The 25,838-nt window shown below is 38.1% G+C and overlaps 1 protein-coding gene across 5 annotated transcripts in view; it reads right to left on the bottom strand.

The window, feature by feature from the left end:
* Utrn (utrophin) overlaps positions 1 to 25,838 on the bottom strand; it is a 506,964-nt gene that overhangs the window by 152,343 nt on the left and 328,783 nt on the right. Inside the window, exon 1 of one of the 5 annotated variants that reach the window (XM_005389237.2) lies at positions 7,474 to 7,893. The exons of the other annotated variants lie outside the window; for them this stretch is intronic. Coding sequence (XP_005389294.1) covers positions 7,474 to 7,524 — 51 coding nt within the window. The 5' untranslated portion in view covers positions 7,525 to 7,893. Of the gene's footprint in view, positions 1 to 7,473; positions 7,894 to 25,838 lie in introns of those variants that run through there. 5 annotated transcript variants of the gene reach the window in all.

A 25,838-nucleotide genomic window follows, 5' to 3' on the forward strand; every position in this document is an offset into this window, starting at 1 on the left:
AAGAGGGGCTGGGGATTTAGCTCAGCGGCAAAAGCGCCTGCCTGGCAAGCGCAAGGTCGTGAGTTCGGTTCCTGGTACCGGAGAAAAAACCAAAAAACAAAAAAACCAAAAAAAAAAAAAAAGCAGAAATGGACGAGGCAGCAGGAGAAGACAGTAGCACACTGACGAAGGTTCTGCCATTAGGCCTGGCGCCTAGCATGGAACTAGTCTATTTTTGTGTCCCGAAAAGCATTTTAAGGCATCTCAAGACATTAAAGGTTAGAAGGCAATGTTCACTGTGCCCTCTTATCTGCATGATTGCCATCTTTCTCAAGAAGCTCAGTGACAGTCAGCAAAGCAACTCTTTATTCTCTACTGCCAAAGAGAACCTGGCAGTAATCTCCTGAGTAGGTTCCTAAACATGAAGATCAGGGGACCACACCCAAAATCACAAGGCAACTCAAACCACACATCCTGGTGTAGTCTGATCAGACTATTTGCTTTCTTTCATATTCAAGAGAAGCAGAAAGAGCGCACCAAGATGCATAAATAAGAATATTCCCTAACATCAGGAAGTCAGGGTGCCATGAAGTAAATTTACCTCCTCAATTCAGATCAGGTCATGTGTTTTTCACCACGGAAAGGATGATGAATGGAATAAAACAGCAGGACTGCAAACTGGCCCAACCAATGATGCGAAGGACTTTTATAAAACATTCTTGAGGAGTGCTAGCAATGAACATATGTTCATGTTGGATTGTAATTTTCAATATGTGGAAAGCCCTTCCACACATGAACACCACCAACAGTTAGGAAGCAAATCAATAACCAGAAAATGATCAGAGAAAAGGAAATCAGCATACATTATTGTCTAATTTAACATTTGGTGGCGTATTTATTTTGCCAAGTATGCTAGAGGCTCCTTAAAGCAGAAAATCATCTTCTTATTTCTTTTGTATCATTCACAGACTCTATTACAGAGAATAAGTCTAATGTGAAATAAGACACACAGCTGATAAATGGATAAATGTGTAAACAAGTGCAGGAATAAACCTATGGGCAAGTTCATCTCGATTAACTGACAGATTAACCTCCGTAGTGCCAAGAGAAAACAAAGAATTGGAATGGAACTCAGTAATCATTTTGCTCCATTTCTCCACTTAAAAATTTTAAATGGGGAAACTAAAATTTAGAAACCTGTGCTACAAAGTCCTGTGTAAATTTTCACTGAAAAATTAGAATTAAACACAATTCGCAAATAATGTTCTTTCACAGATCACCATGCAGTGATGCATGGCTTTTAAAATCAAGATGCCAGCATGGGAGGCTATAGATCATAACCCTGATGTGGCATCAAATGCTAAAATAAATTAAAGTCTTGTGAAAGGAGGATTACCATAGCTGCACAGCTGGAGACCTGGACCTGCTGATGCTCACCTCTGTCACCTGTCAGCTTGTTTGAAGGTTAAATAGCACCGAATGGTTCCCGATAATTAGGATGGGAGTGTAATCTATCTAGAAGCACAAAGCCATGCTCTTCCAAGCATTTAACACGAGCCAGTCATGTGCACATGGGGCTAGAGCAAGGAAATCAAGTAGTTGAACTAACATTTGAAAATAGGGCAGGAGAAAGGTCTTGGATCTTTAAATAATATATGTGTAATGTAAAAAGGGCTTAGAACAACCAGAAGATAGAAAGCAAGGCCCACATATTTTCATCTACTGAAACAACACTTTCAGAAGAGTCCTCCAGAAGATGGTTGCAAAGGTTAGCAGAGGTTCACTGATCAACAGTTACTCTCTCTGCACACAACGTCTGCTATCAGGTCAAAATAAAGTTCACAAAAAGAGGGAAGCATTCATTTTATTTCTTTGTTTACTTTTTACTTGTCCTATAAGTGATAATGCCGTCCTTAAACGGACATTTCCTCATTCCCATAGCCCACAGTGATATAACCACAAGCACTTTGTAATGAGGATCACATATGTTTTATTGGTTTCTAATGGTCTCTAATCAAGCAGTAGCTGTAACTATGTCAGTAAAAATGTTTCTTCAGATTACAACACGCGGAACTGCTCGAAGCCTCTGACAGGAAACATTCAGCGTAGTACCACCAAGGAGTGTTCAACAACTACTGTGTTCCGCTGCTGCTAGAAGAGCTTCCTTCTCTTTGGGTCTCTTTGACACCATTTTGGTTTATTTTCCCACGGCATATTTACCTAACCCTACAGGGCCACAGCAATGTTTTCCCTGAAGGGGTTTTGACCCCGTTACTGAAGGTGAAGAAGTGAGGTTAGCAACAACTTCCCTATTATGTCCCCAAAGCTCGGGCTAAATAAACAGTGTTAACCATCAGGGGAAAATAAATCCTCTGTGCCTCTCACAAATCAGACCGGATCTCAGAGATAGCTTAGGATTGATTATCAGGAGCTCAGTGGCGTTACTGCTAGAGCTTTAAGTTTTGAAAATAAGGAATCACAACTTTTCAAAAGTCAGATATACCTAAAGAATAATATCAGAATTGAATGCCATCACCAAAGGTTATTATGTCACATGTAAGTATGTATTGAGACAGCTTGTACAGTTTCCAAGGTAATAAGTAATTGCAATTAATTACCCGGTTATCTCAATTACTTTACTGATTTCAGCCAATTATTCAATTCATTATTCTATAACCTGCATCTTCTTCTCACAACTAATCTCACAGATTTTAACTACTCTATTGAGTCATATTTTTACCAATATCGAATCACAATCATGGGCCGGGGATTTGGCTCAGCGGCACAGCGCCTGCCTGGCAAGCGCAAGGTCATGAGTTCGATTCCCGGTACCGGAGGGAAAAAAAAAAAAACACAATCAAAGCTCCACAATAGCCTCTTTAATTTGACAAATGACTGTACAAAGAATATGTAATATTCTTTGCCCATTATTTATGATTATAAATATAAGCAAGACAATAGAGTAGAAACAGCTAATTACTAAGTGTAACAAACTCCCAATTTACTGCACTTTCAAGATAATCTGAACAAACCAATTTGCACTTATAGAGGACCAATAAACAAACAAATTTGAAATTCAAACATAGTAAAACCTACTACAAACAAAAATCTCTCACACTCGAAAAACGGTTCAAATCCTTGACTCTACCCTGCTTGTCTCTGAAACACTCTAAAATCATAGCAAATTAAAATATGTTGGCTTCCCTTCTAAGACATACCCTATGTCAGCAGATTGGATCTGTACACAAACACTAGATTCTTAAGAGTACTTATTAAACATTTCCTATGTGCAAGTCTTTGCCTCACCTGGGTCCCCCAAATCAGATAGTGTAATCAAACTTGAACAAATGTTACAAACTGATTATGAATTCTCACATTTGAAATATTTCAAAGTACAATCCTGGGGCACACGATTCCTCTTTAATTCCTAACCAATGTCAAAGCAGTTTCTATTGCCCAGAAAGCTCTGGATCTCTTCCCCTTATATGAGTCTGCCTAACACACACACACACACACATGATCTCCCTTCCTTCACCTTAAACTCCCACTTTAAAAATCTCAGTTTCAATGTAATTTCTCCAGGAAAGATTTCACGTACACTCAGATTAACTAAGGCCAATATTACTGATACAACTTCCTCTGCGTGTGCTTAATTACACACTTACTTGCCATCCAAAACTCCCTAGGTTCTTTCACCCCACTAGGCTCTGTGTAGCTCAAGCTCCCCCATTCTCTTCCTCTCCATGCTCAGCCAGTGCCTGGCACTTCAGCAATATTCACTAACTATTAAATGAACAAGTAGACTTCGAAATATGAAGCTTGCTGTGTCTCACCCAGGACACATCTGCTTTAAAATTAAGTATATAACATAGCTGCATAGTGTAAATTTTAAAAATTAGCGTTGCCCTAAAGGAAGTAAACGCCATAAGGAAAAGCAGCATGGAGTGGCGTCTGTCCATGTTGTAACTATGGAGAGTATCCTTCCCAAAAGACTCAAAAAAACAGTAGCACTAACCAGACACATACCAACAGACCATCCCCAGTGGCTAAAGTCAACAATAATGTATCATATAATTCAGATTAATGGGAAGAGAGGACTTGGAATGTTCTCATCACAAAGAAATGATAAATGCTTGATTTGAGATGATGGATAACCTAAGCAGTCCAAGTGATCTCTTACACTATGCATAAGTGTATCACAACATAAGTCTGTAACTCATAAAGAGCTACAATTATTATATCTTTAAAAATAAAAACAAAATCTTTAGAGAGCTACCATTATCATTCCTCATCTAGCAGCAGGGCTGCATGCATTAGTAAAGATGACAGTTACCAAAATGTTACTGAGCTAAAACTATTCCCCCATCCTCCGTGACTACTAAGCTAAAGGAATGAAGACAGTAGGTAATCCAATGGCTGCAGTACGACAGTATGATACTCACCAAAGCCATACTTCCTTCACTAAGTGCTTTCAAGGAAAAACTTAATTCATTAAAATCAGAGCGATAAAAAAGGAACCCACAGGCCAGATATGGGAAAGGTTCTCTGGTGAATCAGCTTTACATGTTTCCAGTCACCTGTGAGTTTGAGCGCTTCAGAAGATTATCCTGGGTCCCAGAGTCACAACCCTAGACACTTCTGTTACAGAATCTGGACTGCCTGTTGACACATACCTTGCCCAAAGTCCTCCTCCCCTAGAAAGAAATTCCTCCTCTTAGGTACCACTCTTGGGATGCATGATTCCTTCCAACTGGGATTTCCTGATCCTTGAAGAGCTGTCACCTTTTGGGAACACACTGTGTCCTGCCTCCTGGATCCCAGAGGCCCCCAATATTGCTTTAAGAAGCAACAAGGGGAAGTTGCCCATCCTGCCTATGTTGAAAACCACAGTCCTGGTACGGTAAATCTCCGGACTACTCAACCTTGTGCCGAACACTCATAAATGAATCAAAATCACAAACCCAGTGGTTTTCTCTAAAATTCAAAACCATCAAGTAGACTACCCCTTTTGATTTAGCTCTGTGAACTGCAGAAGGTCTGCTTTCATCTCGTAAGTTTATCTGATCAGAACTCTGTATAACCAGCACGGGAGGGTTTGCTGAGCTGCCTGGCCTCCACCAGAGAACCCAGCAAAATGTAGGTCCAGTTTTCTAACAATGTACCCTGATTTTCTTAAAACCGGGAAACGGCTTCTGGAAAAAAGCCAACTTACCTTTGGTGCTTGGTTGTGATTACATAAACATCAGACTGAATAATTAAAATTGCCCATAGGAGGAATATTACATTGCTATGGTTAGCGCTGTCTCTAGAGACATCCTGTCCTGATTAAAAGAGGAGACTGTGGGAACTGAAAGTCACAGGTCTCTACCTCTGCTACGCAGCTTCTGAACGTTTCCTGTGGCTTTCGTAGCAGAGCAGTAGGCCTTGGTCTTTCCCTAGAGCTGGAATCACTGCTTTCAGATTCAGGGGACGGTAACTACTGTAGCTGCATTTGGTAGGTGTAAGGTAGAGATATCTTTCTATAACTCCAGCTTTCCTGGAAATGAATTGATGTAACATAAACTCAATATATGAGACAGCTTTTGTGACAATGCACAAAGGACTATTTAAAAATACCTGAGCTGGGGAAAAACATATTCATGTAGGACCATTTCGTACAGTTGAAATATGGCAAACAGATTAACTTTCATTTAGATTTTTATAAAGGTGTCTAACAAAAAAATAAACATATATGGAGACCCTCTGACTGTGTATGGCAGCAGGATTGTTTCTCTGAATTTGTCCCTTGTCTCCAAAAAAAAAAAGAAAAAAAAAATCACAATTCAAGTCTTTAACAGACATAAGCCAGTGGCCTTCTTTTACTGTCAATTCAACTACTAAAATAAGAATATAAACTCTTCAGAGACTAAGGATAGTACACTAACACGACCAGAATGTCTAACTATGCCCAATAAATGGCTGGAAGGCTAGGGCAGGTTACTAACCTCTGGTATCAGACTTAAGCTTTAAGACTAATAGCACCAATTACAATACAAAAGTCCAGCAATTGCCCTCACTCCCTGCCTCTCAGGGGGTCTAAGTAATGAATTATTCATGTAATATATGCCCTAAATCTTTTAAGGAAGAAACAGACAAATCTACACAAAACAGGCTCTTTATGGTCATAAAGTTCATCACCTGCTGTTCCCAACTGCCATAAGGAAGATATTCTTTCCCTTCCCCGCCCCTTCTAAAGGGTGAGCAAGCTGACTGGAAACCATCTACCCTCAGGAATTTAAATGCTTAACAACCTATTAAAGTGAAAGGTCAAAGTCCACCCCGTTACCAGCACAGTTCTCAATACTGCAGTTGGGGTGTGGGGACAGACGGGGTGAGCTTGGCCAAAGAGAAGCTAAATCTTTCCCCACACTCTTCCCACTCCACTATTCCTATTATCAGGAGAGAAGAAATAACCGAAATTGTTTTGGAAAAGCTTTCAGACCTTTCAAATGGTCTGGTTTTACATCTTTTTCCTTTGGCAGTTGTGGTTTGTAAGAAAAAGCCCTATTATTCTTTTAATGACTCAAGCCAGTCTTGCTTGTATTTGTACTTGCAATGAACCATGGGGTATTCATGGTGAAAACCACAGAGCACATCTTTAATAACTGATAAATAGTTGATCTGTGCATACAAGGAGCAAGGACTCCACCTCGTTCTGTCTTTTCTTTTCCTTTAGAGAGCAGAAATTGGAAGAAGAAGAGTGCTTGGCATCCAAAGGCTTAAGAGGGCAGGAGCCCCTAAGTGGCAGGTTGAGGTCTTCTGTTTTGTTTAACTAGAAATGTAAGGTAGCATTTGGCAGGCTAGACTGGATCCCAGCATGTGCCAAGAGCCTTCCTATGGAAAAAAGAATCAAGTCCAAAATTACTAATCCAAGTAGTAAAGTCTCGCAGTACAGCCAAGTGCCCCACAGTTAAAGCAGACACTCAGACGGAAAGGGACAGCCCGGGACCCGAGGGTGCCGCCGTCACTATAATGAAGCAACTTCTCTCCCTGCTCAGAGCTGCACCCTCAGACAGCTGCACCAGGCAGCTCGGCAGGCGGCCGGTGGAGAGATAAACAACCTGAGAGGCACGGAAAACAGAACCCATGCCTGATGAAGTCAGACTTTGGCACCAAAACCCGCTGTTTGTTGCTGCGTTTTGGTTATTATTGTTTTGTTTTCTCCCCAAAATAAATCACAGTTAAATTCCCAGCAGACGAGTACAAAAGCCCCCTTCTGATGTAGAATTCAAAACCTGATAGGCATCAGGAGAAGCCCTCCTGAAGGAAGGAAAGAATTTTTCCTTAAAAAAATAATCTCAAAGAAGATCTCAAAATTAGATATACTTTTAAAAGCTTTATTTCAAAAGCCAAGGAGGCAACAGGCTCCCTGCCATCAGAATGCAAAAGAAAAAAAAAAGAGAAGAAAAAGAACAAGGAAAGAACGGGCATTCATGAAGTTTGCTTTCTGCATACCTTTTCAAATTTTGCAAGCACTTCCCGTAAGCTGAAGTTCAGACCAATCATCGTCCAGTAGCCCTTGAAGCATACATCTTTCTGGCAAACTTCCTTCACACAACGCCGTTCAACTTCTAAAAACCGAATCTTTTCTGGCTATACCTTAAAATCCTTTGTAAAATCCTTTACAAGCCTTGCCCTTGAGCTATGGTCCATCAGCAGCAGCAGCTTCCGCTGGGACATTTTAGCCACCCCACCACGAGTCCGCTCTCTCATGGACTTCGGAGGTCGCAGGGAAGAGACCTGCTTCTGTGTTTTCTGGTAGATGCATTCCACGCGGCTGGCATGTCTCTTTTTTCTCTGGATCTCCTTCTGCTCACCTTACTAATGACCTGCAGGCCACAACTGTTTTCTCCTGGCCCCCACGCTTAGAGTTTGGTCTCAATTACACACGGCCCAAAAAAAAAAAAAAAAAAAAAAAAGGCTATAGCCTGGAAACTTGCAATGAGAGAAAGAGAGAGAAAGAGAAAGCCAAGTATTACCAACTTCCTCCATTCAGACTGGTTTCAGAAAAAAGGGAGGAAAAAAATAAAACTGCTGGGTAAAGAGCCAGTTTCCAAAGAGCATGACTTGTGCAGAGTTCGAACGGAGAAGAGAACTCTTAGCTGAAGAACACCGAAACAGGACAAGGGGCCACGGTCTCCACTGTCCCAGACACTGGCAGCCCGGGTTGCTATGGTAACCACCAAGCTAGCTGCAGTCCAGGTCGTCCTGGCTTAAGGGATGCTGTCAACGCGGCCGAACTGAAGTTGTTTAAAAAGTTGTTCTGTGTCCGGAAAAAAGTTTTCTCAGCAGCAAATCTCAGGGTTCCCTCAGCAGGGTGTGCAGCCGGGGAGAGAGAGAGCAAGCTCAGTCAACTGAGCTCAGGCAGCTCCCCTGCCCGAGCTGACAGCATTGTGGTAACCCACTTCTCTTCCAGCAGTTGTTTATTATTTTAATCAGCATCCTCCCTTTCCACCACTCCTCACACAGTTTGAAGTGAAGCTCACTCCCACTTCCTGGAGGCCTCCCTGCCCCGAACTTCAGTACAGTATCTCTTCCATTGTCTACGCTGAATGGATCACAGAAGCCAAATTCCCATCGGGAGCCCACCCTTGAAAAGAAAAAGGAGTAGATGTCCACCACAATGCAGGTCACAAAGGAAAATGGGCGTGAATAATTTTATTATTTCTTTTAAAATCGGTGTTAAAGGTAAAACGATGGGGAAAACACTTTTAAAGGGAAGTTCTTTGATCTCACTGATGTCACTGAAAATCAGTCAGGCTGTTTTCAGATGGAGAACGTACTTGTTTCTGACAAAAAAAGAAGTGAAACCACTCACAAAGTGAGCAACAGCCAATTACATTGAACGGATCTTTCGTTTTTGCTGTTAAATTACTCCTGGCACTCAGAGCCACTATCTTTCACAAAATTTTAAGTGCCATCACTTTAGAGGAAAAAGTTCAATCCAAATTACATAGTCTTCGTACTGAGATTACGGACACTGTTCCCAGCTAAGCATGAGAGGAATGTCCATATGACCATATGAAACAGGTCTCCCTAGTTGTGGGCAGGATTTCATCATAAACATGGAGTGCTTTCAATGGCAACACATCACGAATGGAATTGATGTTAATCTTAATGTACCTAAGTTTATTTTTCACATGGGGCCCAGAGCAAAGGAAAAATAAATAACCTTACATTTGAATACGCATGTCCTAAGAGGCCACTTGAGTTGCTTAAATATCAAAACTGTAAGCACCCACTTAATCCTATGGAGAAAAGGATTCCATTTTGCAGCAGAAAAGAACAAAAACCTATCAGGTATCAGTCTACAACATATACTGATGTTTTAGATTTACAAGCCATTTGTCCTTCTATTTCATTTCCAACCTGTCATTATTTAAATAGCATGTGTTTTACATATGGCCATCTATACAAACTTTAACAGGCTTTTAAAATGTTTTCATTATTTATTCATAAAGTCCTACATGTCCCCAGTGGCAAAATATCTTTATGGGATTTCTAACCTAATGTGTTTCACCTCAATGCACAAAATTCAGATGAATACACAGACACTATTGATTTTCAAACAAATGTGTTGACCTAATGGCTACACAGAAATTAATATGTAAAGGCAATCTGCAACTTGGGTCCAAAGGGAACTGGCATCAGCCTGAACAACAACCATCAGAAACTTAGAGAACCTCATAGAGAAATTACCAAGCCAGGGAACCTGGTCTGTCAGGGTACTGGGGCCACATACTGAGATCTTTCAACAGCACCAAATAAATGTTTTACATATATACAAGACAAAAGAAACCACCCGCACCAGCACCCATCACCACCACCCCCAAAATAAATAAATAAATACAGGAGAGAGAGAAAAGGAGCAATCTTTCTCAGCTGGGCAAACTTCCAGCTACCACCCAAGGTGCTGGATGACTGTGATCAGAGACATGTGCAAACAAGCCATCCCCATGCACATATCAGAAGAGGGAATTAAATAAAAACTCTAAAGACTCGGCAGAACAGGAGAGTACCCCATCATAGTCTTTCTCAAAAATCGCTTCTTATCATTGAAGGGCTCTTACGCCAACACAAGGACGGTACGTTATTAGCAGAGCCCCAAGTATGGCACATCTTCACACAAGACTAAGCACAAAGCGCACAGATGAGGCAAAAGCAGCAGCACCCTTCCTCGGAGGGATGCTTCCCGAAAGATAACAGCAAGAAACTCTCCTCAAGGTGAAAAGTATGTGTGCCCCGCGTGAGTTAGGGAAAGAGAACAAGAGTGTTCCCAACCAATCTGGAGCAAAATGTCTAGAAGTCAGCATCTCTAAGACTACCCTTTCTTAACGCTGACACCCTCCACTAGCGCAGCAGAGCACACACTTGAATAAAACTCCCTTAATGTGAGTTATAGAATACCAAAAACTAAGACATAAACAAACCTAGTTCTGAACATTCCCTTTCGGGTAGAGAAAGGCAGAGGTAAAACAAATAATTCCACATTCAAAATGGACCATTTGAAAGAACCTAGGATCATTCTAGCGATAAACATATTCTTTAATTCTTAAATAACTGAGGGTAACTATAATCTCATTAAAACAGTAGAAGGCATGGAAATGTTATTTTTGTTTATTTATTGATTTATTTGGTGCTAGAGGTAGAATGAGTGTCCCTGCTCATACCAAGCACATGCTTTATGATAGAGCTCCAGCTCCAGCCCCTAAACTGTTCTGAAGCATTAAAAATAAGCAGATTTATGTAAAAATCCAGAGGTATCTATAACATGCAAATAGCTGAGTATTTGACATATTATTCAAACTTTATGTGCTCTCTGATAATCACATTAAAAGTGAAACTTATCAATTGCTCTTATAACAATGAGCACATTTTACTATGAATTTGTTTGATGTCTATAAATAATCATATTTTCTCAGTTTAAAGTCATAAAAATATCATCTTGGTAATATTCCTTACATTTCCATACTCCTCCTTTTTTTTTAACCAAAGACTTCTTTCATACTTTATCTCCTGTAATCCTATAATCATTAACAAAAAGTGGAGGTCTCTAGTGACAACAATATATCACCAGAGACTGAATAAACTGAATGATGACATTTCAAGTAGGTGACATTTTGTCAGTTTAAACTAGTATACAAAATAAATTGTTCTCTAGTGCTCGAAAAGTAGAATAAACTTAACACCACCAATACCTACAGTGAATCCGTGCAAAGCAACCCAAGAATCCCCAGCTAAATGAGCCATGTCTCAAACATAAACACACTGGTCCATGAAAAAGTGAAGGTTCCAGAGCCGCCGAGAAGCTCACAAAAACTCAGCAATGGAATCAATAAAACATAATCTAAATTACTTAATAAAAAACCACATTCCAATGGCAAAATGAGGAAAGCTACCTGGCTATATGGCTTTGGCAAGAACTTTCAAAGGTTAAGATAATTAAAAAATATTTCACCCTTGAAAACTATATTTTATATAATTTGTTAAAGTCTGGCTTACTTGGTGATCTTATTAGATCGAAAAGGAGCTTCTTGCGGGGTCAGTCAAACATAAGGAAAAGGGTCAGTCTAACTGCTTTCTTGAAGCACAAATTATATCTTATTCCAGTAGTAGATCTTAAACCATCTTCCCCACTAAATACAAGGTTTCAAATTCTTAAAACTGTAAAGATAAAAATAGGCTTTCTATATGAAACCTAACAGGGTTCTCTTTATATTGGCCGCTACAAAGAACCAAAAGTAAAGAAAAAGACTTCTGAGGAGCCTCTAAAACGAAGCATATGGAGGTCAATAGGTGATTACAAATAAATCTGTGCACGACGGCTCACTCGTTTGTTACTAAAATGAAGACCTTCGGGCGTGGGTTAAAAAAAAAAAAGAAATTACTTGATAGAAGCCCATTCTGACTCCTCAAGAAAAGATCTGGTTTTTCTCTTGTGAAAGAAATGCCCACAATTCTCCTTTTCATAATCCTGTTAAAGTGGGGTTTAGAATGCAAAAATAAAGTATTGCAAGGCTCTAGTCATGATCTGAGATTTCAGTCCACTGTCTACTCCACGGGGCTTCCGTGAAGAGTCGCTCCTGCACCCATACAGTTTTCCAGTGAGCACCAGTCCCCAGCGAAGTCTGTCAGCTGGCAGCCATTTAAGGTAATATACAGCCCTAAAGGGCAAAAAGTTCAACCTAGAGACGGAGGCCTCTGCCCCTGATGAAAGGAGGAACTCTCTTTTTATCCCAGGAAGTTGAAGTAACATGCTTGCACAAAAAGAATTATTTTTAATGTTCACCTCTTCAATAATGGCATCTATGTTGATTATGATATAGGGGGTAGTTAGGAAATAAAAATTGTGATGCATAAGAAAAAAGATTTAATACTTTACACATCTGCCTAATTCACAGGCAAGATATTCTAATAGGCATATTAAAATACAGGGGTTTTTTTCTTCTTAAGGAGAGTGGGTGGCTGGGGAAGAGTTTCAGGAAGAAAAATCCCAGCAGATGCACTTCTGAGCCAGGCAGGTGCTGGGGGGTCAGCCTTCAACAGCCTTCTAAATATTTAATGATCTGGAGAACACTTTATTAGGTGACTAAAAATAATGCCAAGACAAGTTAATGTTTCCAAACCATATCCTTCCTCAAAAAATATGCGGCATTAGAAAAGACTGAAATAATCTCAGGCGGCCAAAGTTCAAACTTCCAGATGTCTACTGACAGCACGAGCCTGAGCAGTATGCAACTATATCACACAAGGCACTAAAAAGAAGGTTCCAGAAGCTTTTCTAAAGGTTTTTCTAACTTTCCTTGACTGCCCAATTCTAGAAAGTTAAAGGCAAAACTGAAATACAGACTTCAACAACAGCAACAAAAGGGGCAAATGGATGAAAATTTGAAGTACTTTTTTCCTTCGCAAGTGTAAAAAATGTATGTTCCCAACAGGGCACTGTCCCTACAATCTAAATGTGTATGTAAGGAACTGAACATTGGGGAGACATACAGGAAGTTCAAACTAACCCCAGGAGGTCAACTACAGGTCCATGCATACTAAGCGGAGAAATCTTTCTAATGCTTGCAAGCTCATCCAGTCACAGTTCAGGTACTGATTTAACTCTCAATCATGTATTTCCGTCATCTTCCTGCTTAGTATCCCACTCAGAATTCTCTGCAAAATCACACCCTAAACCTACTTGCATGCCCTAATCATAATTCACCTTTACTCAGCGTTCCAATAACCAGTCCATACACTTACCACGCACAACACTTAACAAATATGGCTCGCTAATTAACTCAGAGATGATCACCATCCTTCCTCCCCACTCCCAGAGGTTTATTCTCTATCTGTATCTCACTTTCCCCATAGGTTTGTTCTGGGCATTGAGCTCTACATTATACTTTTGTTTCTTCCCCCAAAATTCCCAGTAAAGTACTTTATACACTCTGACTACAGACAATATGTTCAATTTATAAGAATCAGTAGGCTGACTGCAGAATAAAGGACTCCTGTTTGATAGAATTAGGTTAAACCATTACCTTTCCTGAAGATTATTAGAATCTGCCAAATTAGGAGCCAGGGGATAACTTAACAGCACCCATTAATTATTAAAATACTTATAACCTTCAGAAATTCTCTCCCTAGGAATCTGCAAATGTGTGCATAGACAAGAGTGCTCAATAAGGCCTATATGACACAGCAAAAAGCTAAAACAATCTAAATGCTCATCAAGAGGAAATGGTGTAAATAAATTATAGCAGATTCATACAAAGAAATGTTATACAGTTATAGAAAAGAGGGAAGTGATTTTATGTACTAACCAATAATCTCAAAGTTATGAGTATGTGGGGTAGTGAGGTGGTTCTATTAGGTACAATCTATGCCACTTATGCAGAGATCTATAAATAATATTTCTAGAAAGATCTTTTAAGAAGATAGCAATAATGATTACCTCTGATGATGGACTAGAAATTTCAGTGTCTAAAATGGGCTGTTTATTTTAAGTGTCTTCTACTAATATAAAAAACTGAATATTTTATCACAGCACAGGTTACCTTTTTTCACACCAAATTAAATCAGTAGATACAGGAAATTCTCAAGTAAAACATATCTATTTTGCTAGGTAGATATCTGCTCCAAAATTGGTGGCCACATCCTGTTTGAAAGTTAATGCCATCAGAGACAACCATTGTCTCTGAAAGTTTCAGAAGTTTTGAAGTGCCAGATGGTCTATCATGCTGGCGAATCAGCCCCCAATAAAAGCAAGCCTTCAGCAGCAATGAGTTAGTCAATGGTAAACTTTTCTAAAGGACACATGGACAAAGCCTTTTTGTTCTCATAAGTTACTCGATAACCAGTAACTCCTGCTCATTTAAATAATAACTTTGTGTCTCAATAGGCACTATATCATCCACTCCTCTCTCTCCGAGAGCCAGTACTCCTACTGTTATCTAATACTGTGATATTCTAAGGTGTAAATATGTTGGGATTGTTTATAAAATCAGTTCATACATACCCATTTGTTCAGGCAACCAACGCATCATTTCATGGGTAGGATGAGCCCATCTACATGATAAGCACTACTCTACTAGACACTCACAAAATCCTGCTTACAAATAGTAGTTATGCTCATGGATTAAGGACACAATAGTAAAAATACTAAAAATGCTTGATGTACTATGATGGTTGCTATTAAAAAACAAACAAATAAATACAAAATGAATAAAAAAATGTGCCACTACAGATTAAGCAGCCATCTGCCATCTTGGCTGGGGCTAGATGTTATAGCGGGGGGGGGGGGGGCCTTTGTAATGATGGTTTGTTGGCTTTATTTCTACATTAGAAATTGCCTAAAAGGGAACCTTTAAGCAAGGCATGGTGGTACATGCTTGTAATCCTAGCTACCTGCAAAGCTAAGGCAGGAACTGGCAAGTTCAAGGCCAGCCTGAGCAATTTAGGAGACCCTGTCTCAAAATAAAATCATCTAAAAAGTAGAGGTGAGCTGGGGTCTGGAGGTCAGTGGTGACCGCACAAAGCGCAAGGCTCTGGGTTTAATTTCCAGCAGAGCAGGAGAAGAAGGAATTTAAAGCACAGCTTACACCCAGAGTTTGATCTGAATATTGTCTAACTTTAAAATATGGAATGATGATAAAGTAATAGAGCCTTTAAGAGCGCTACACTGAATCTGATATTTGTCCATATAAAACAACTATCGATTGAATAAAATCATAACATTGGGAAGCTAAATAAATACCCAAACAATGCTCTACTACATCAAACATTTTTCGACTAGTGTTGTTTTTCAGATGCCTTTATAATGAACAGAAATTCACATAACACTGATTTCATTTTTTAAACTATATGTGACTTTTACCAAAATGACACCACCTGTTTTGATTGCTGGACTTAACTAACTGGTGACAATGTGCAAAAATTAAATAAGCACACATAGGCCAGAAGTTTGACATTAATTAGCAGGTTCAAAATCTTAAACATGTTATTAGGGATGCTATGAACACTGTGTAATAGGGAAAAATATGAAACTAATTTAGAAAACTTGAACACAACCTCAAGGTTAGCACAAAATACTTTGAAGAATATCAATATTCTTTGATTTGAGTTACATCCTTCCCTCCTGGCTCTCTCGTTGGTTGCAAATCCACTGATTACTTTTTTTTAGCTATCACAAGTATACATTTTAATGTCTCAAATACTTTTCAGTTAACGTACATGCTCTTTGAGAAAAGATGATAGCTCAGAATGACAAGGACTTTAGTCACTAGAAAACTTTCTTATCAGAAATTATGAGTCAACACTTTCTAACACTAAAAAAAAAAACTTTCTAATGCTATGATAGTGTGGAAAAACCATACAGAAAAAATTTTAATCATGAAATAGTCAATGCTTAAAATTCTTTTTTTCTTGACCCATTTTGCACACTTGAATCTGGTAATCAAAATGACTGATCTGAAAACAACAATATGCAGTATAAGAACCATTGTTGAACTCCTACCATCTTGTACAGTGAAGCTCTGCATCATTTCCAATTTTTTTTTTATTACTTGTTACTGTCTTAATTGTTTGATCAATCTTACATCCTTACATCTGGTGGACTGATCAACTTTGTTGAAGATAACAGTATGGAGTGTAGCAACCATTGTTAATTCTTATCATTTTGTTTTGAGGTCATGTATCGTTTTTGCGTTATTTTGATTTTGTCTTCATTGTTGTTTTGTTAGTTTTTTAATCCTTAAACTAAAAAAAAAAAGTAGTAGTTAATGTTCCCTCCAAACTAGATTACTTATTTGTATTATTTCATCCCAGTCCAAAGATATATAGCACCTCTCATGGGAGAAGGAAGAAACAGTGGTGTTCTTCAATTCAAAAGATCTACGTTTTTTTCATCTCTGACACTTACCTAGCTATGTAACCCTGGGAACATTATCTGCACCTGATTTTTCCATGTAAAATGTTCCTGTGACATGGAAGCAAACACTGTACCTTATACTGTAATTGGTCATTAGTGTCAACAAAACCGTATCAAGAGTTAGGTAGTGTCAGTTATGATAATTCGAACTGTTCTACAATTATATGCAATATTGAGAGTGTCCATGTTAAATTTTTCACGGGTAAAGGTTTCAATAAGCTATCATACATTTCTAAAGAACTACTATGAAGTCCAAAAATATACTATTATAATATACTGCTTTGAGATTCTGTGACTTTTTAATATCCTTGCACATTTCATAATGTTTACTTTTTAAGAGTTATCATTTGCTATTACTAGCAACACATTTTTGAAATACACACAAATAGATTACATAGGCTAATCATTGATCACTAATTATTAAAAAGCAACATTAAGTAATAAAATATTCATCACATTAATGAGTCCATTCCTAAAATAGCACTACTCTATTTTCTTCAAGGATGTACTCCCAGAATTTCTTACAGTCTCTCACAAGAGAACCAAAGAATAGTTATAGAATTAATAAATAAACACCATACATAATATCTCTACATAGGTTCAAAAGGTTCTGAAATTTCAAATCAACTTGGAATCACCGATACATACATCCACCATACACCAACTAATTATGGGCTGAACATGGGGCTCAGTGGTAGAGCACTTCCTAGCACGTGCAAGACCCTGGACCCTGGTGCTGGGATTTTTCCCAGCACCCCAAAAATACTGAATACAAACAAGCTAATTAAATATCAAAATCTCTTAATATTTCTTCGTCCTCCTTGGTTTCAGTTCTTCCTCACTGCTTAGTAGGATGATTTTACACCACCTTTCCAATGTCCAGTCTCTAACCTCAAACTATCTTCTGTATCCCACCAACAGGACACACCAAACTGAGTTCTCAAACACTAGTTTAGTGAAAAACATATTTTACCTCACCCTCTATTTTCCTTGTTTATTAAGCTAGAATAGTAGAAGCTAACATAAGATATAAATTAAGCTGACCCTGGTGGCACAGGCCTATAATCCTAGTACTCTGAAAGCTGAAGCAGGAGGATCTCCAGTTCCAGGCCAGCTGGGCAGCACAGAGCTTTCCAAACCAGTCTGGATTACAAAATGAGAGTCTGTCTCAAAAAAAAAAAAAAAAAAAAGTAAATAAATGACATTTTAAAAACACATACAAAATGCTTATACCGGCAAGCTATGTTTGTCCATGGAAGCATGTAATAATTTAAAAAAAGTTGGTTCCCTGCATACAGCTTTAAAATTCAAACACTCTTCCTACTGTCATATCAGTCCCACTACTGTTAGCAGTTCTGCATATCCCAACCCAAGAACATTTAAACTGTAATATGATAATGTAGAACCCAACTTCCAGTGATGATGGAATTGTGCTACAGTTTTTATGCTCAACAAAGCAGACATGGCTCATGTAACTGAGGCATTAATTTTGATTTTGTTTAATTAACTGTCACACGGCCAGTGTCCTATGTGCAGCGGCTCTGGTATTAGGAAGTGGGCTGGCGCTGTGGCTCAGCAGACATGTAAGCCAATACTGTTATCAAGAGGCAGTAATACCTTGTGGTGCACACCTGTAATCCCAGCACTCAGAAGGCTGAGGCAGGAGGACTGTTAGAGTCTGAGGCCAGCCTGGGCTACAAAGTGAGCTCAAGGTCAGCCTGAACTGCATAGCAAGACCCTGTCTCAAAAAGACAAATTTAAAAAAAAAAAAAAAAAGAGTCAATAGTACCTTATATTGTAATTGGTAAACACCATGTCCCAGGTAGAGTGTTTACCTAGCATGCTCCAGGCCCTGGGTTTAATCCCCACCAATGCAAAAAACAAACGGAAGAGTGGATTTAAAAATGCCTACTTTTAAAGATGTTCTAACATAGCTTAGTATACCTTCCAGGCACTGTATCTTCAAAAGTTCTCAACATTCCCTTTTTACAGTTGTGCATAATGTACAGTCTACTTTTTCTCTGTTGATCTGACTTCTATTCTCTTAAATAACAGTCTCACAATGTTTCTGAACTATTTGACCTTCCACCAGCTATGAAGTCCAATTCAGTCTCCACCCTCCATTTGAAGTCTTGCACTGTAGCTTTAATTTAATAGTTTCCTATTCCAGCAGGTCATTTCCATTAAGCTGCACAATTACCCTGCATTTTACTTACATGATGCCCTATTTTGTTCACAGGTTCTTTTGTCTACAGTTCTATCAATGACCTGTAGCATGCTAGACTTATAACCACAGTTCAGTAAGTAATTTTCTTTTCTAAGACCAAAACAATTAGAATATATTAAAACTATACATTCTAAATGTGACTCTATAATTGAAGAGAAAGCCATGATTTTGTTAGACTCATTCCTTTACAAATAGGTTAACAAAATATTTAATTGCATTCAAATTTCAAGTAAGACATTCTAAAGATTGATTACAGCCTATCTTTCCATTTTCTAAAGGGAACTCAAGATATTGCAAAGATTTGCTCTTATCTTGCTCATAAACTTCCCCAAAGAAAAAAAGATTACAGTCCTTCTTCTGTAAACCACTCAAGCTTAACTTCCTGACAGAAAAATGTTAATTTGACTGCATTTTTTAAGTCATACTTTAAATTTTAAAAGAAAGTGCTGCCCTCTTGTGAAATGAGGTAAAAGATTTATCCTTTCACTGACAGTTGAGTAAATACTGTAAAGTGATTAAAAGTTAAATTTTAACATTAAAACAAAAATAGAGTTTATCTTAAAAGTCATATGTGCTTCCCCTAAAGACTGTCCCTCCTGGTCTTGGTAAATTTTCTGACCACATACGGAATGGATCATTAGGGCGAACTGCTCACACTTGAATTATAACTGAAAAATACTGAATGGATAGTATATTTGCACTATAAAGAAATGAAAGGTTCTGCAGCTTTGGGTTGTATTATAGAGGAGAGATGGAAAGTAAAAGCCAAAAAACAAAAGTCAATGCCAATATTGGAAATCTCAGGTCAAGTCACTGTTGAGTGGTGTTGAACAAGTTTGAGAATGACTTCCTTCCATTTATTTACCTAGAAAGTATTTCACTAATACCCTAAACTGCACACAGTCATTTTGGGATTAAGTGAAATAGCACAGGTAAAATGATTAGCATACTGCTTGGCACCTGGTAAGTGCTTATCAGAACAGGTATTTAAACAATACCATCCCTATGAATATCTAACAACTGCAATGTATGTCATCCTTTGTGCTCTCCATTATGCAGCATGGGTGCTAGATATGAAAAAAAGACACGAAGGTAGGAATTTGCAGAAGCTGCCATTTTTGAGCTATGAAAATACATGAAAAACCATCCATTCCATGGTTTCATAAACAATAAATACCAGCAGCTTCACGGCTCACAGAAATAAACCCTATAAATCCTATGGGTTTCAAAGATCCACTTAAAGATTTCGATTTACTCAAAATCTGTTTCAGCGACAAATAATAGACTGTCTCAATTCTAAAGGCACTAAAAACTGAAATGAGGGGGGACATGGTATTGTCCAAAAGGGTTTCCTTTAATCCAGAATGGGCTTCTTACAATGAGATTTAGCTGCCACCTTCCTCTAGGGCTATGACGGAAGAGGATGAGACACTGGCTAGGCAAAATGCTAGCTGGGATCAAAGTATCTGTTGACTTACAGTAAAAGACACGGTGCCATTAATCCACCTCAAAATACCCCCCCAACACACACACAAACACACTTCAAACACACTTATCCCACTGTTTTGCTGCTTTCTGAAGCAGTTCTGGACGTTCTCTTTCTGACTGTCTTCATGAGGTAGGATCAAAAATATGGTGAATGTTGCTGTCCAGTACCATCCAAAGGAACGTAAACACATTACACCGTATCCTCACTCACCTTATTCAACAGGTCTGGCACTATGAGACCTCTGGCTCTTCACCAAAGTCACAATGACCGCGGAAGGTAAACGTTTTGAATTGATTCAAGACATGGAGGCAGCCACTACTGCACAACTAAAAGCATTCTCAAAAGGGGATTTCCAGAACTCCTTCAGAGAGTGGCAAGAATGTCAGAATAAGTGTGTTTGAAGTGAGCGGGTAGTTTAGAAGGGGAATTAATGGCAGTTTATATCTTTTACTGCAATAAATGGTTTTTTAAATATCTAAGCATTCACCGTATTTGCTGATCACACCAGCACCACAGCAAAAGTAGAGTCCTCTTGACTTTACCCTTAGCAAACGTGAGTAATTCACAAGCTCATTTTCATTTACTCCCCACACTCTGGGACTCACATGTAAATAGCTACATTTACATATGAATATTAGGAACAGGTGTTCCTGCTGAACAAAAAAATCCTCTAAAATTTAAAGCATTCTTCCGTTTGATTCTAGGCACACTAAGGGGGTTGTCTATTTAAAGTAATCTTCAGGAGATCCTTTTGTAATGTAGATCTTTTGTTAAATTAAAAGTCACCCTCTGATATATTTATCTTCCCAGTTTGAGTTTTTATGCGTGAGCGGAAAAAATTTGCATTTCTTGATGAGTATTATGATATGGGTAAAGGAGCTTAGGAGTGAAGAAGTAGAAAATGTGCCTCAAGGAGGAGTATGGATCTTAGTATGATACATTTTTACAACGGTTTCCTGAAAAAAAATCCCTACTTTTTTTAAAAAAACTATAAGAACAAAGTAATGACAATCATGTTGTGCTATTACTCTAATCAGTTGCTTCTCTGTTCAAATAGCAGACAGCCACAGAGGAACCTAGTAACATTTCAGTGAGCTAATTGGAACAAAAAGCCTCTAATTAAATGTTAAGGGAAGGAAATTAACACGCCCATGATTTACAAAATTTCAAATTAAATAATGCTTTGACTCTACTGGACTTAGGCACCAAAAGTGCTGACTCACCATACACTCAAGGGAATGTTTCACATAAAGAAATGAAGGTTAAAAATGTGGGAAAAACCTATGCTCAGTAACTTGTCAAGCGGCATACAACTGCACGACACTGTAACAACTAATTTTCTTAATCTTCTAGAGGGGGTGGACATCTGACACAGTGAGCTCTTAAGCAAGTGTACAGTAAAATAGAAAGAGTAGACCTAGGCCTTGTTCTCATTTATTTAATCAGGTAAAAGAGAATCTGTGTAGTGACCCGTGTTAAAGATCAACAAGCAAAGGTTTCCAAGTTCTGAGAAAAAGAGAAATATGAACCCTCAGAGCCTGTGCTAAATCATATGATCTTAATACAGATGTGTTGATTCAAAGTGATGGATCACTGAATACCATTTGACATAAATTTTTATAAGGAGTTGCTTTCTCACTCCCTCATCACCGGCAGCCAGTTCTACTTTGGCTGGTTCCACTCCCCGCCAGTCAGAACCAGGCTTGGAGTCTACAGTGCACACGTTTCTGTTCTTTGCGTGCAGTTGGTGCATGTAAAAAACACGTCTTTATTCCTTTCTTTATCCCCTGTCCGCCCCCTCCATCCCTTAATCCCCTTCCTATCTGAGAAAGAACCAACTCCCTACTTCATACTATCTGTCTTTTGTTTCACTCATTATTTATATTATGGGTTTCTCATATAAGAGATATTATGCAATATTTAAGCTTGTGCATCTGATTTATTTCACTTGACATTATGGTCTCAAGGTGCATCTATTTTCCTACAAGAGACTCAAGTTTATCTTCCTTTACAGAAGAGCAGAAATAGTATGCCGTTGTGTATAAATACCACATTTTCTTTATCCTTTCATCTGTTGAATAGGCTGTTTCCAAGATTTAGCTATTATGAGTGGTGCTGCTATAAACATGGATATGCACACATCACTGCAACATGATGTCTTCAATTCTTCTGCTAAACACAAGATCTCTTGATCATCACTTTTACCGCTGCCTTCTCTGACTCATTTTATATTTCAAATTCTTCTGTATATCCTCTAACCCTTAAGATTCTGTCTCTTATTATCAATCAAAGATACTGCATGCATAACATCATTTTAATTTTTATTTTATTTTTATTTGTGACAGTGTTAGGTGGAACCCAAGGCATCGAAGCATACCTCTACCACTGAGCTACATCATCTGGCCCTTAAAAGCACCTCTGCACAAAATGGATTCTATTCCCATCATTCACCTAAGCATTTATATTTTCTCTATTCTTTTCAAATTGAAATGGGAAAGGTTCACAAAAGAAAGGAGTTGACTTTGACACTGTCAAGTTTAAAGGCATAATCAAAACAAAACTCTCTATAATTAATAAGGTCTAGAACTATATTTTTAAAGGTGTAACTATTTCACTAAAATATACAAAAGTATGCATTTTAATTAGGACAGACAAAAGTCATTTTTTTAAAAAAATCATTCTTTATGGTATTTTCAAGAACAAAAATTGCTTGGGAATAAGAACTCAATTTAATCACAAACTGGAGTGGTCGTGCACATCTGTAATCCCAGCATTCTGGGAGGCAGAGGCAGGAGGATCATTTGCTCAAGCCTAGCCTGGGCAACTTAGTGCCTTAGCAAGACAGCCTGTCCCAAAATAAATTAATTAATTCATTAATTAATAATTTTAAAAGAGGTACTACAGATATAGCTCAATATGAAGGCCCTGGGCTCAATCCTGAGGACTGAAAACAATAATAAAATTAAATTAAGATACAATTTAATCACTGGCATGAATATATTTCTAGGGTTTTATAAAGAAAATTACATGCCACTAGATTGGATTATTATCTTTACTTTAATGAAGGTGACATAAATGATGCCAGAGGTGGTGTGTGCCTGTAACTCCAGCCCTCAGGAAATGGAGAGAGGGGGACCACTGCGAGTTTGAGGTCTCTTCTGGCTATAGGGTGAATTCCAGAACAGCTTGAACTATGCAGCAAGACCCTGTCTCCAAAGGACACAGTTTTTTTCAAAAATTTAAAGCACTATGGAAAATATCGCAGTGCTAAAAATATATAAATTTGGCCTCTAGAAATTAAATGTATGACCAATATGTAATCAATATAAAATTAAACATAATCTGTATTTTAGAGCTGTCATAAGTATCTCTTCACTTTTAGAGATTCTCTCAACATTGGAAAACGAAGTCTATAAAACTAAATAACACGATGTTTCATAGTTCCTTTTTAATTCTTAAGCAGTCAAGGAAGCAATCCCTACTTCCTGTTACCTATCTTTATTTGGCTCTTTCTCCATAGTTTCAATTTCTCATGTAAGAGAAACCATGAGATACTTAAGCTTGTGTGTCTAACTTATTTCACTGGACATCATGATCTCAAGGTGCATTCATTTTCCTACAAGTGACTCAAGTTTATCTTTCTTCGTGGCACAGTAGTGCTCCATTGTGTGTAAATATCACACTGTCTTTATCCACTCATCTGCTGATGGGCATATAGGCTGCTTCCAAGATTTAAGTATCATGAATCGTGCTGCTACAAACATGGATATAACACAGCACTGTAATATGACGCCTTTAACTCTTTTATCCACCCTCACGACTAGCTCAGCAAAACCAATGCAAAGCTTTAACAAAACAAAATTACCCCCAAAATATATAGAAAGTCACACATTTCTATCAAAACTATCCAATGCAACCTACTATCTCACTGGAAAAATTTCCTACTACCTCAATGGAAGAAGTTAAACTCATTTCCTTCCGGTTTTACCCACATGTAACACTTTGGACCTTAACCAAAATCTTGGATAACTGCAGTCCCTAAATTACATTGTTTCCCTAACTTTTCTAATAAATCAAAATCTAAACTTCCACCATTCAATCATCCCCCCATATCTTCCAAAAAACTGTAATTCCAAATAGTGAGCATGCACATATTTTAACTGTCTATATTCCATCATTTTCTGACAGAACTAGGAGCCCTTGACTAACTTTGACTTTTGTTTTATACTGTGCTTCTATCCATCAACAAATTCTCTGACAACCTACTATTATCTTCCTGAAGCTACATGATCATGCTGGATAAAAGAGGAAATGAAACAGAAGGTGTGGAGTTCTAATACAGTCTATGGAAAAATTTAAAGTTTGCCTATGTAAACATGGAAGGAGTTTAAAAAAAAAGTATTGTACAACTTTAGGCTCAAAGTCAATATTTTCTAGATTACATAAAACCTACTTAAGAAGCACATCCTATAAGACATTGTACAGCCATAAATAAAACCTACTTGCGAAGTCAGTACAGTTTTAAAATTCTCTGTTAAAAAGATAAGACAGAGGGAATTTATAGAGTTCTTTGAGAGAGTAGAGAAGGCGGGTGGATTTGTGACATTTTATCTCTGACCTGGCCTTCCCGCCCCTTGTATATACTGTTGGCACTGAACCATGAGCAGTGCAACTTATCTGAGAGGGAGAAGGATAAACAAATGCCTCGGACATTAAGAAACATCCCTTTGAATCCCTTAAAATGTATCAATTTAGCCTTTTGGGATTAGGGTTCAAAGAACAAAAGACTGCGCGGAAAAAGGAGGATTTGGAGATAATGATGTCAGATTAGCAGAAAATCAAAAGGCAACAGCTAGATAGCAAATAATGACTGTGACCTCAACAAAAGGCCAGTGGCTTGAGGTAAGTACAACTGTTGGTCCCCGCACCATGTTAAAGCCACACCTGCACAATGCCCTGGTTTAACATTCTGGTTAGTCACACAAACAGTATAAATTAATAAAAAATAGTAGTAAGACAAAAAAGTTCTGACCACACTTTCACAGCTTCTTAACTGAGTCAAAATTGGCTAACCAATACACAGACGGTAATTAAGAAAAATAATATCATTTTTTAAAAAGGACATAAACTCCGTGTCTTGTTTTGAGATCTCATTAACTTGGAATAAGCTCCAGTCAGAGCAAAATAGATTTTACATACCATAGTAGACTTTAATTGCAGTTAAATATAGTTGCTAATTTTATATTCATATAAACACCTGCATTGCTTATGTCAAGATTCCTTAGCAATAAGGTTTCTGTGAAACTAAAAGCATAAGATAAATCAATCACAAATCAATTACTTTATTCATGGAAATATAATTCAGGTCTTGAGTGCTTTTTCCTTAATAACTGAGTTCTACTCATTTGAATTTACTGAAAGAGGTGATAAACTCAGATTCTCAAAGAAGCTTGTACAGAAACATCACAATAAAACCCATTATTCTACACAATTAGTGTTAGTGCTCATAACAAAAGATAATTTAAAATTAAACGCAAATAAAATTAGCTTGTTGTCACTTAATGTAAACATGATGTCGAGAAGCCACAACTATTTTAAAGCCAAGGAGTAATTTCAATAGTAGATTATCCTCACAGGATCCCTAGGACACTACACTTCAGTGCATGGATTTCTTTTTTTTTTTTTTT

The sequence above is a fragment of the Chinchilla lanigera genome, unplaced genomic scaffold, assembly GCF_000276665.1.
Source record: "Chinchilla lanigera isolate Chin_1 unplaced genomic scaffold, ChiLan1.0 scaffold00035, whole genome shotgun sequence".
Classification (NCBI taxonomy): domain Eukaryota; kingdom Metazoa; phylum Chordata; class Mammalia; order Rodentia; family Chinchillidae; genus Chinchilla; species Chinchilla lanigera.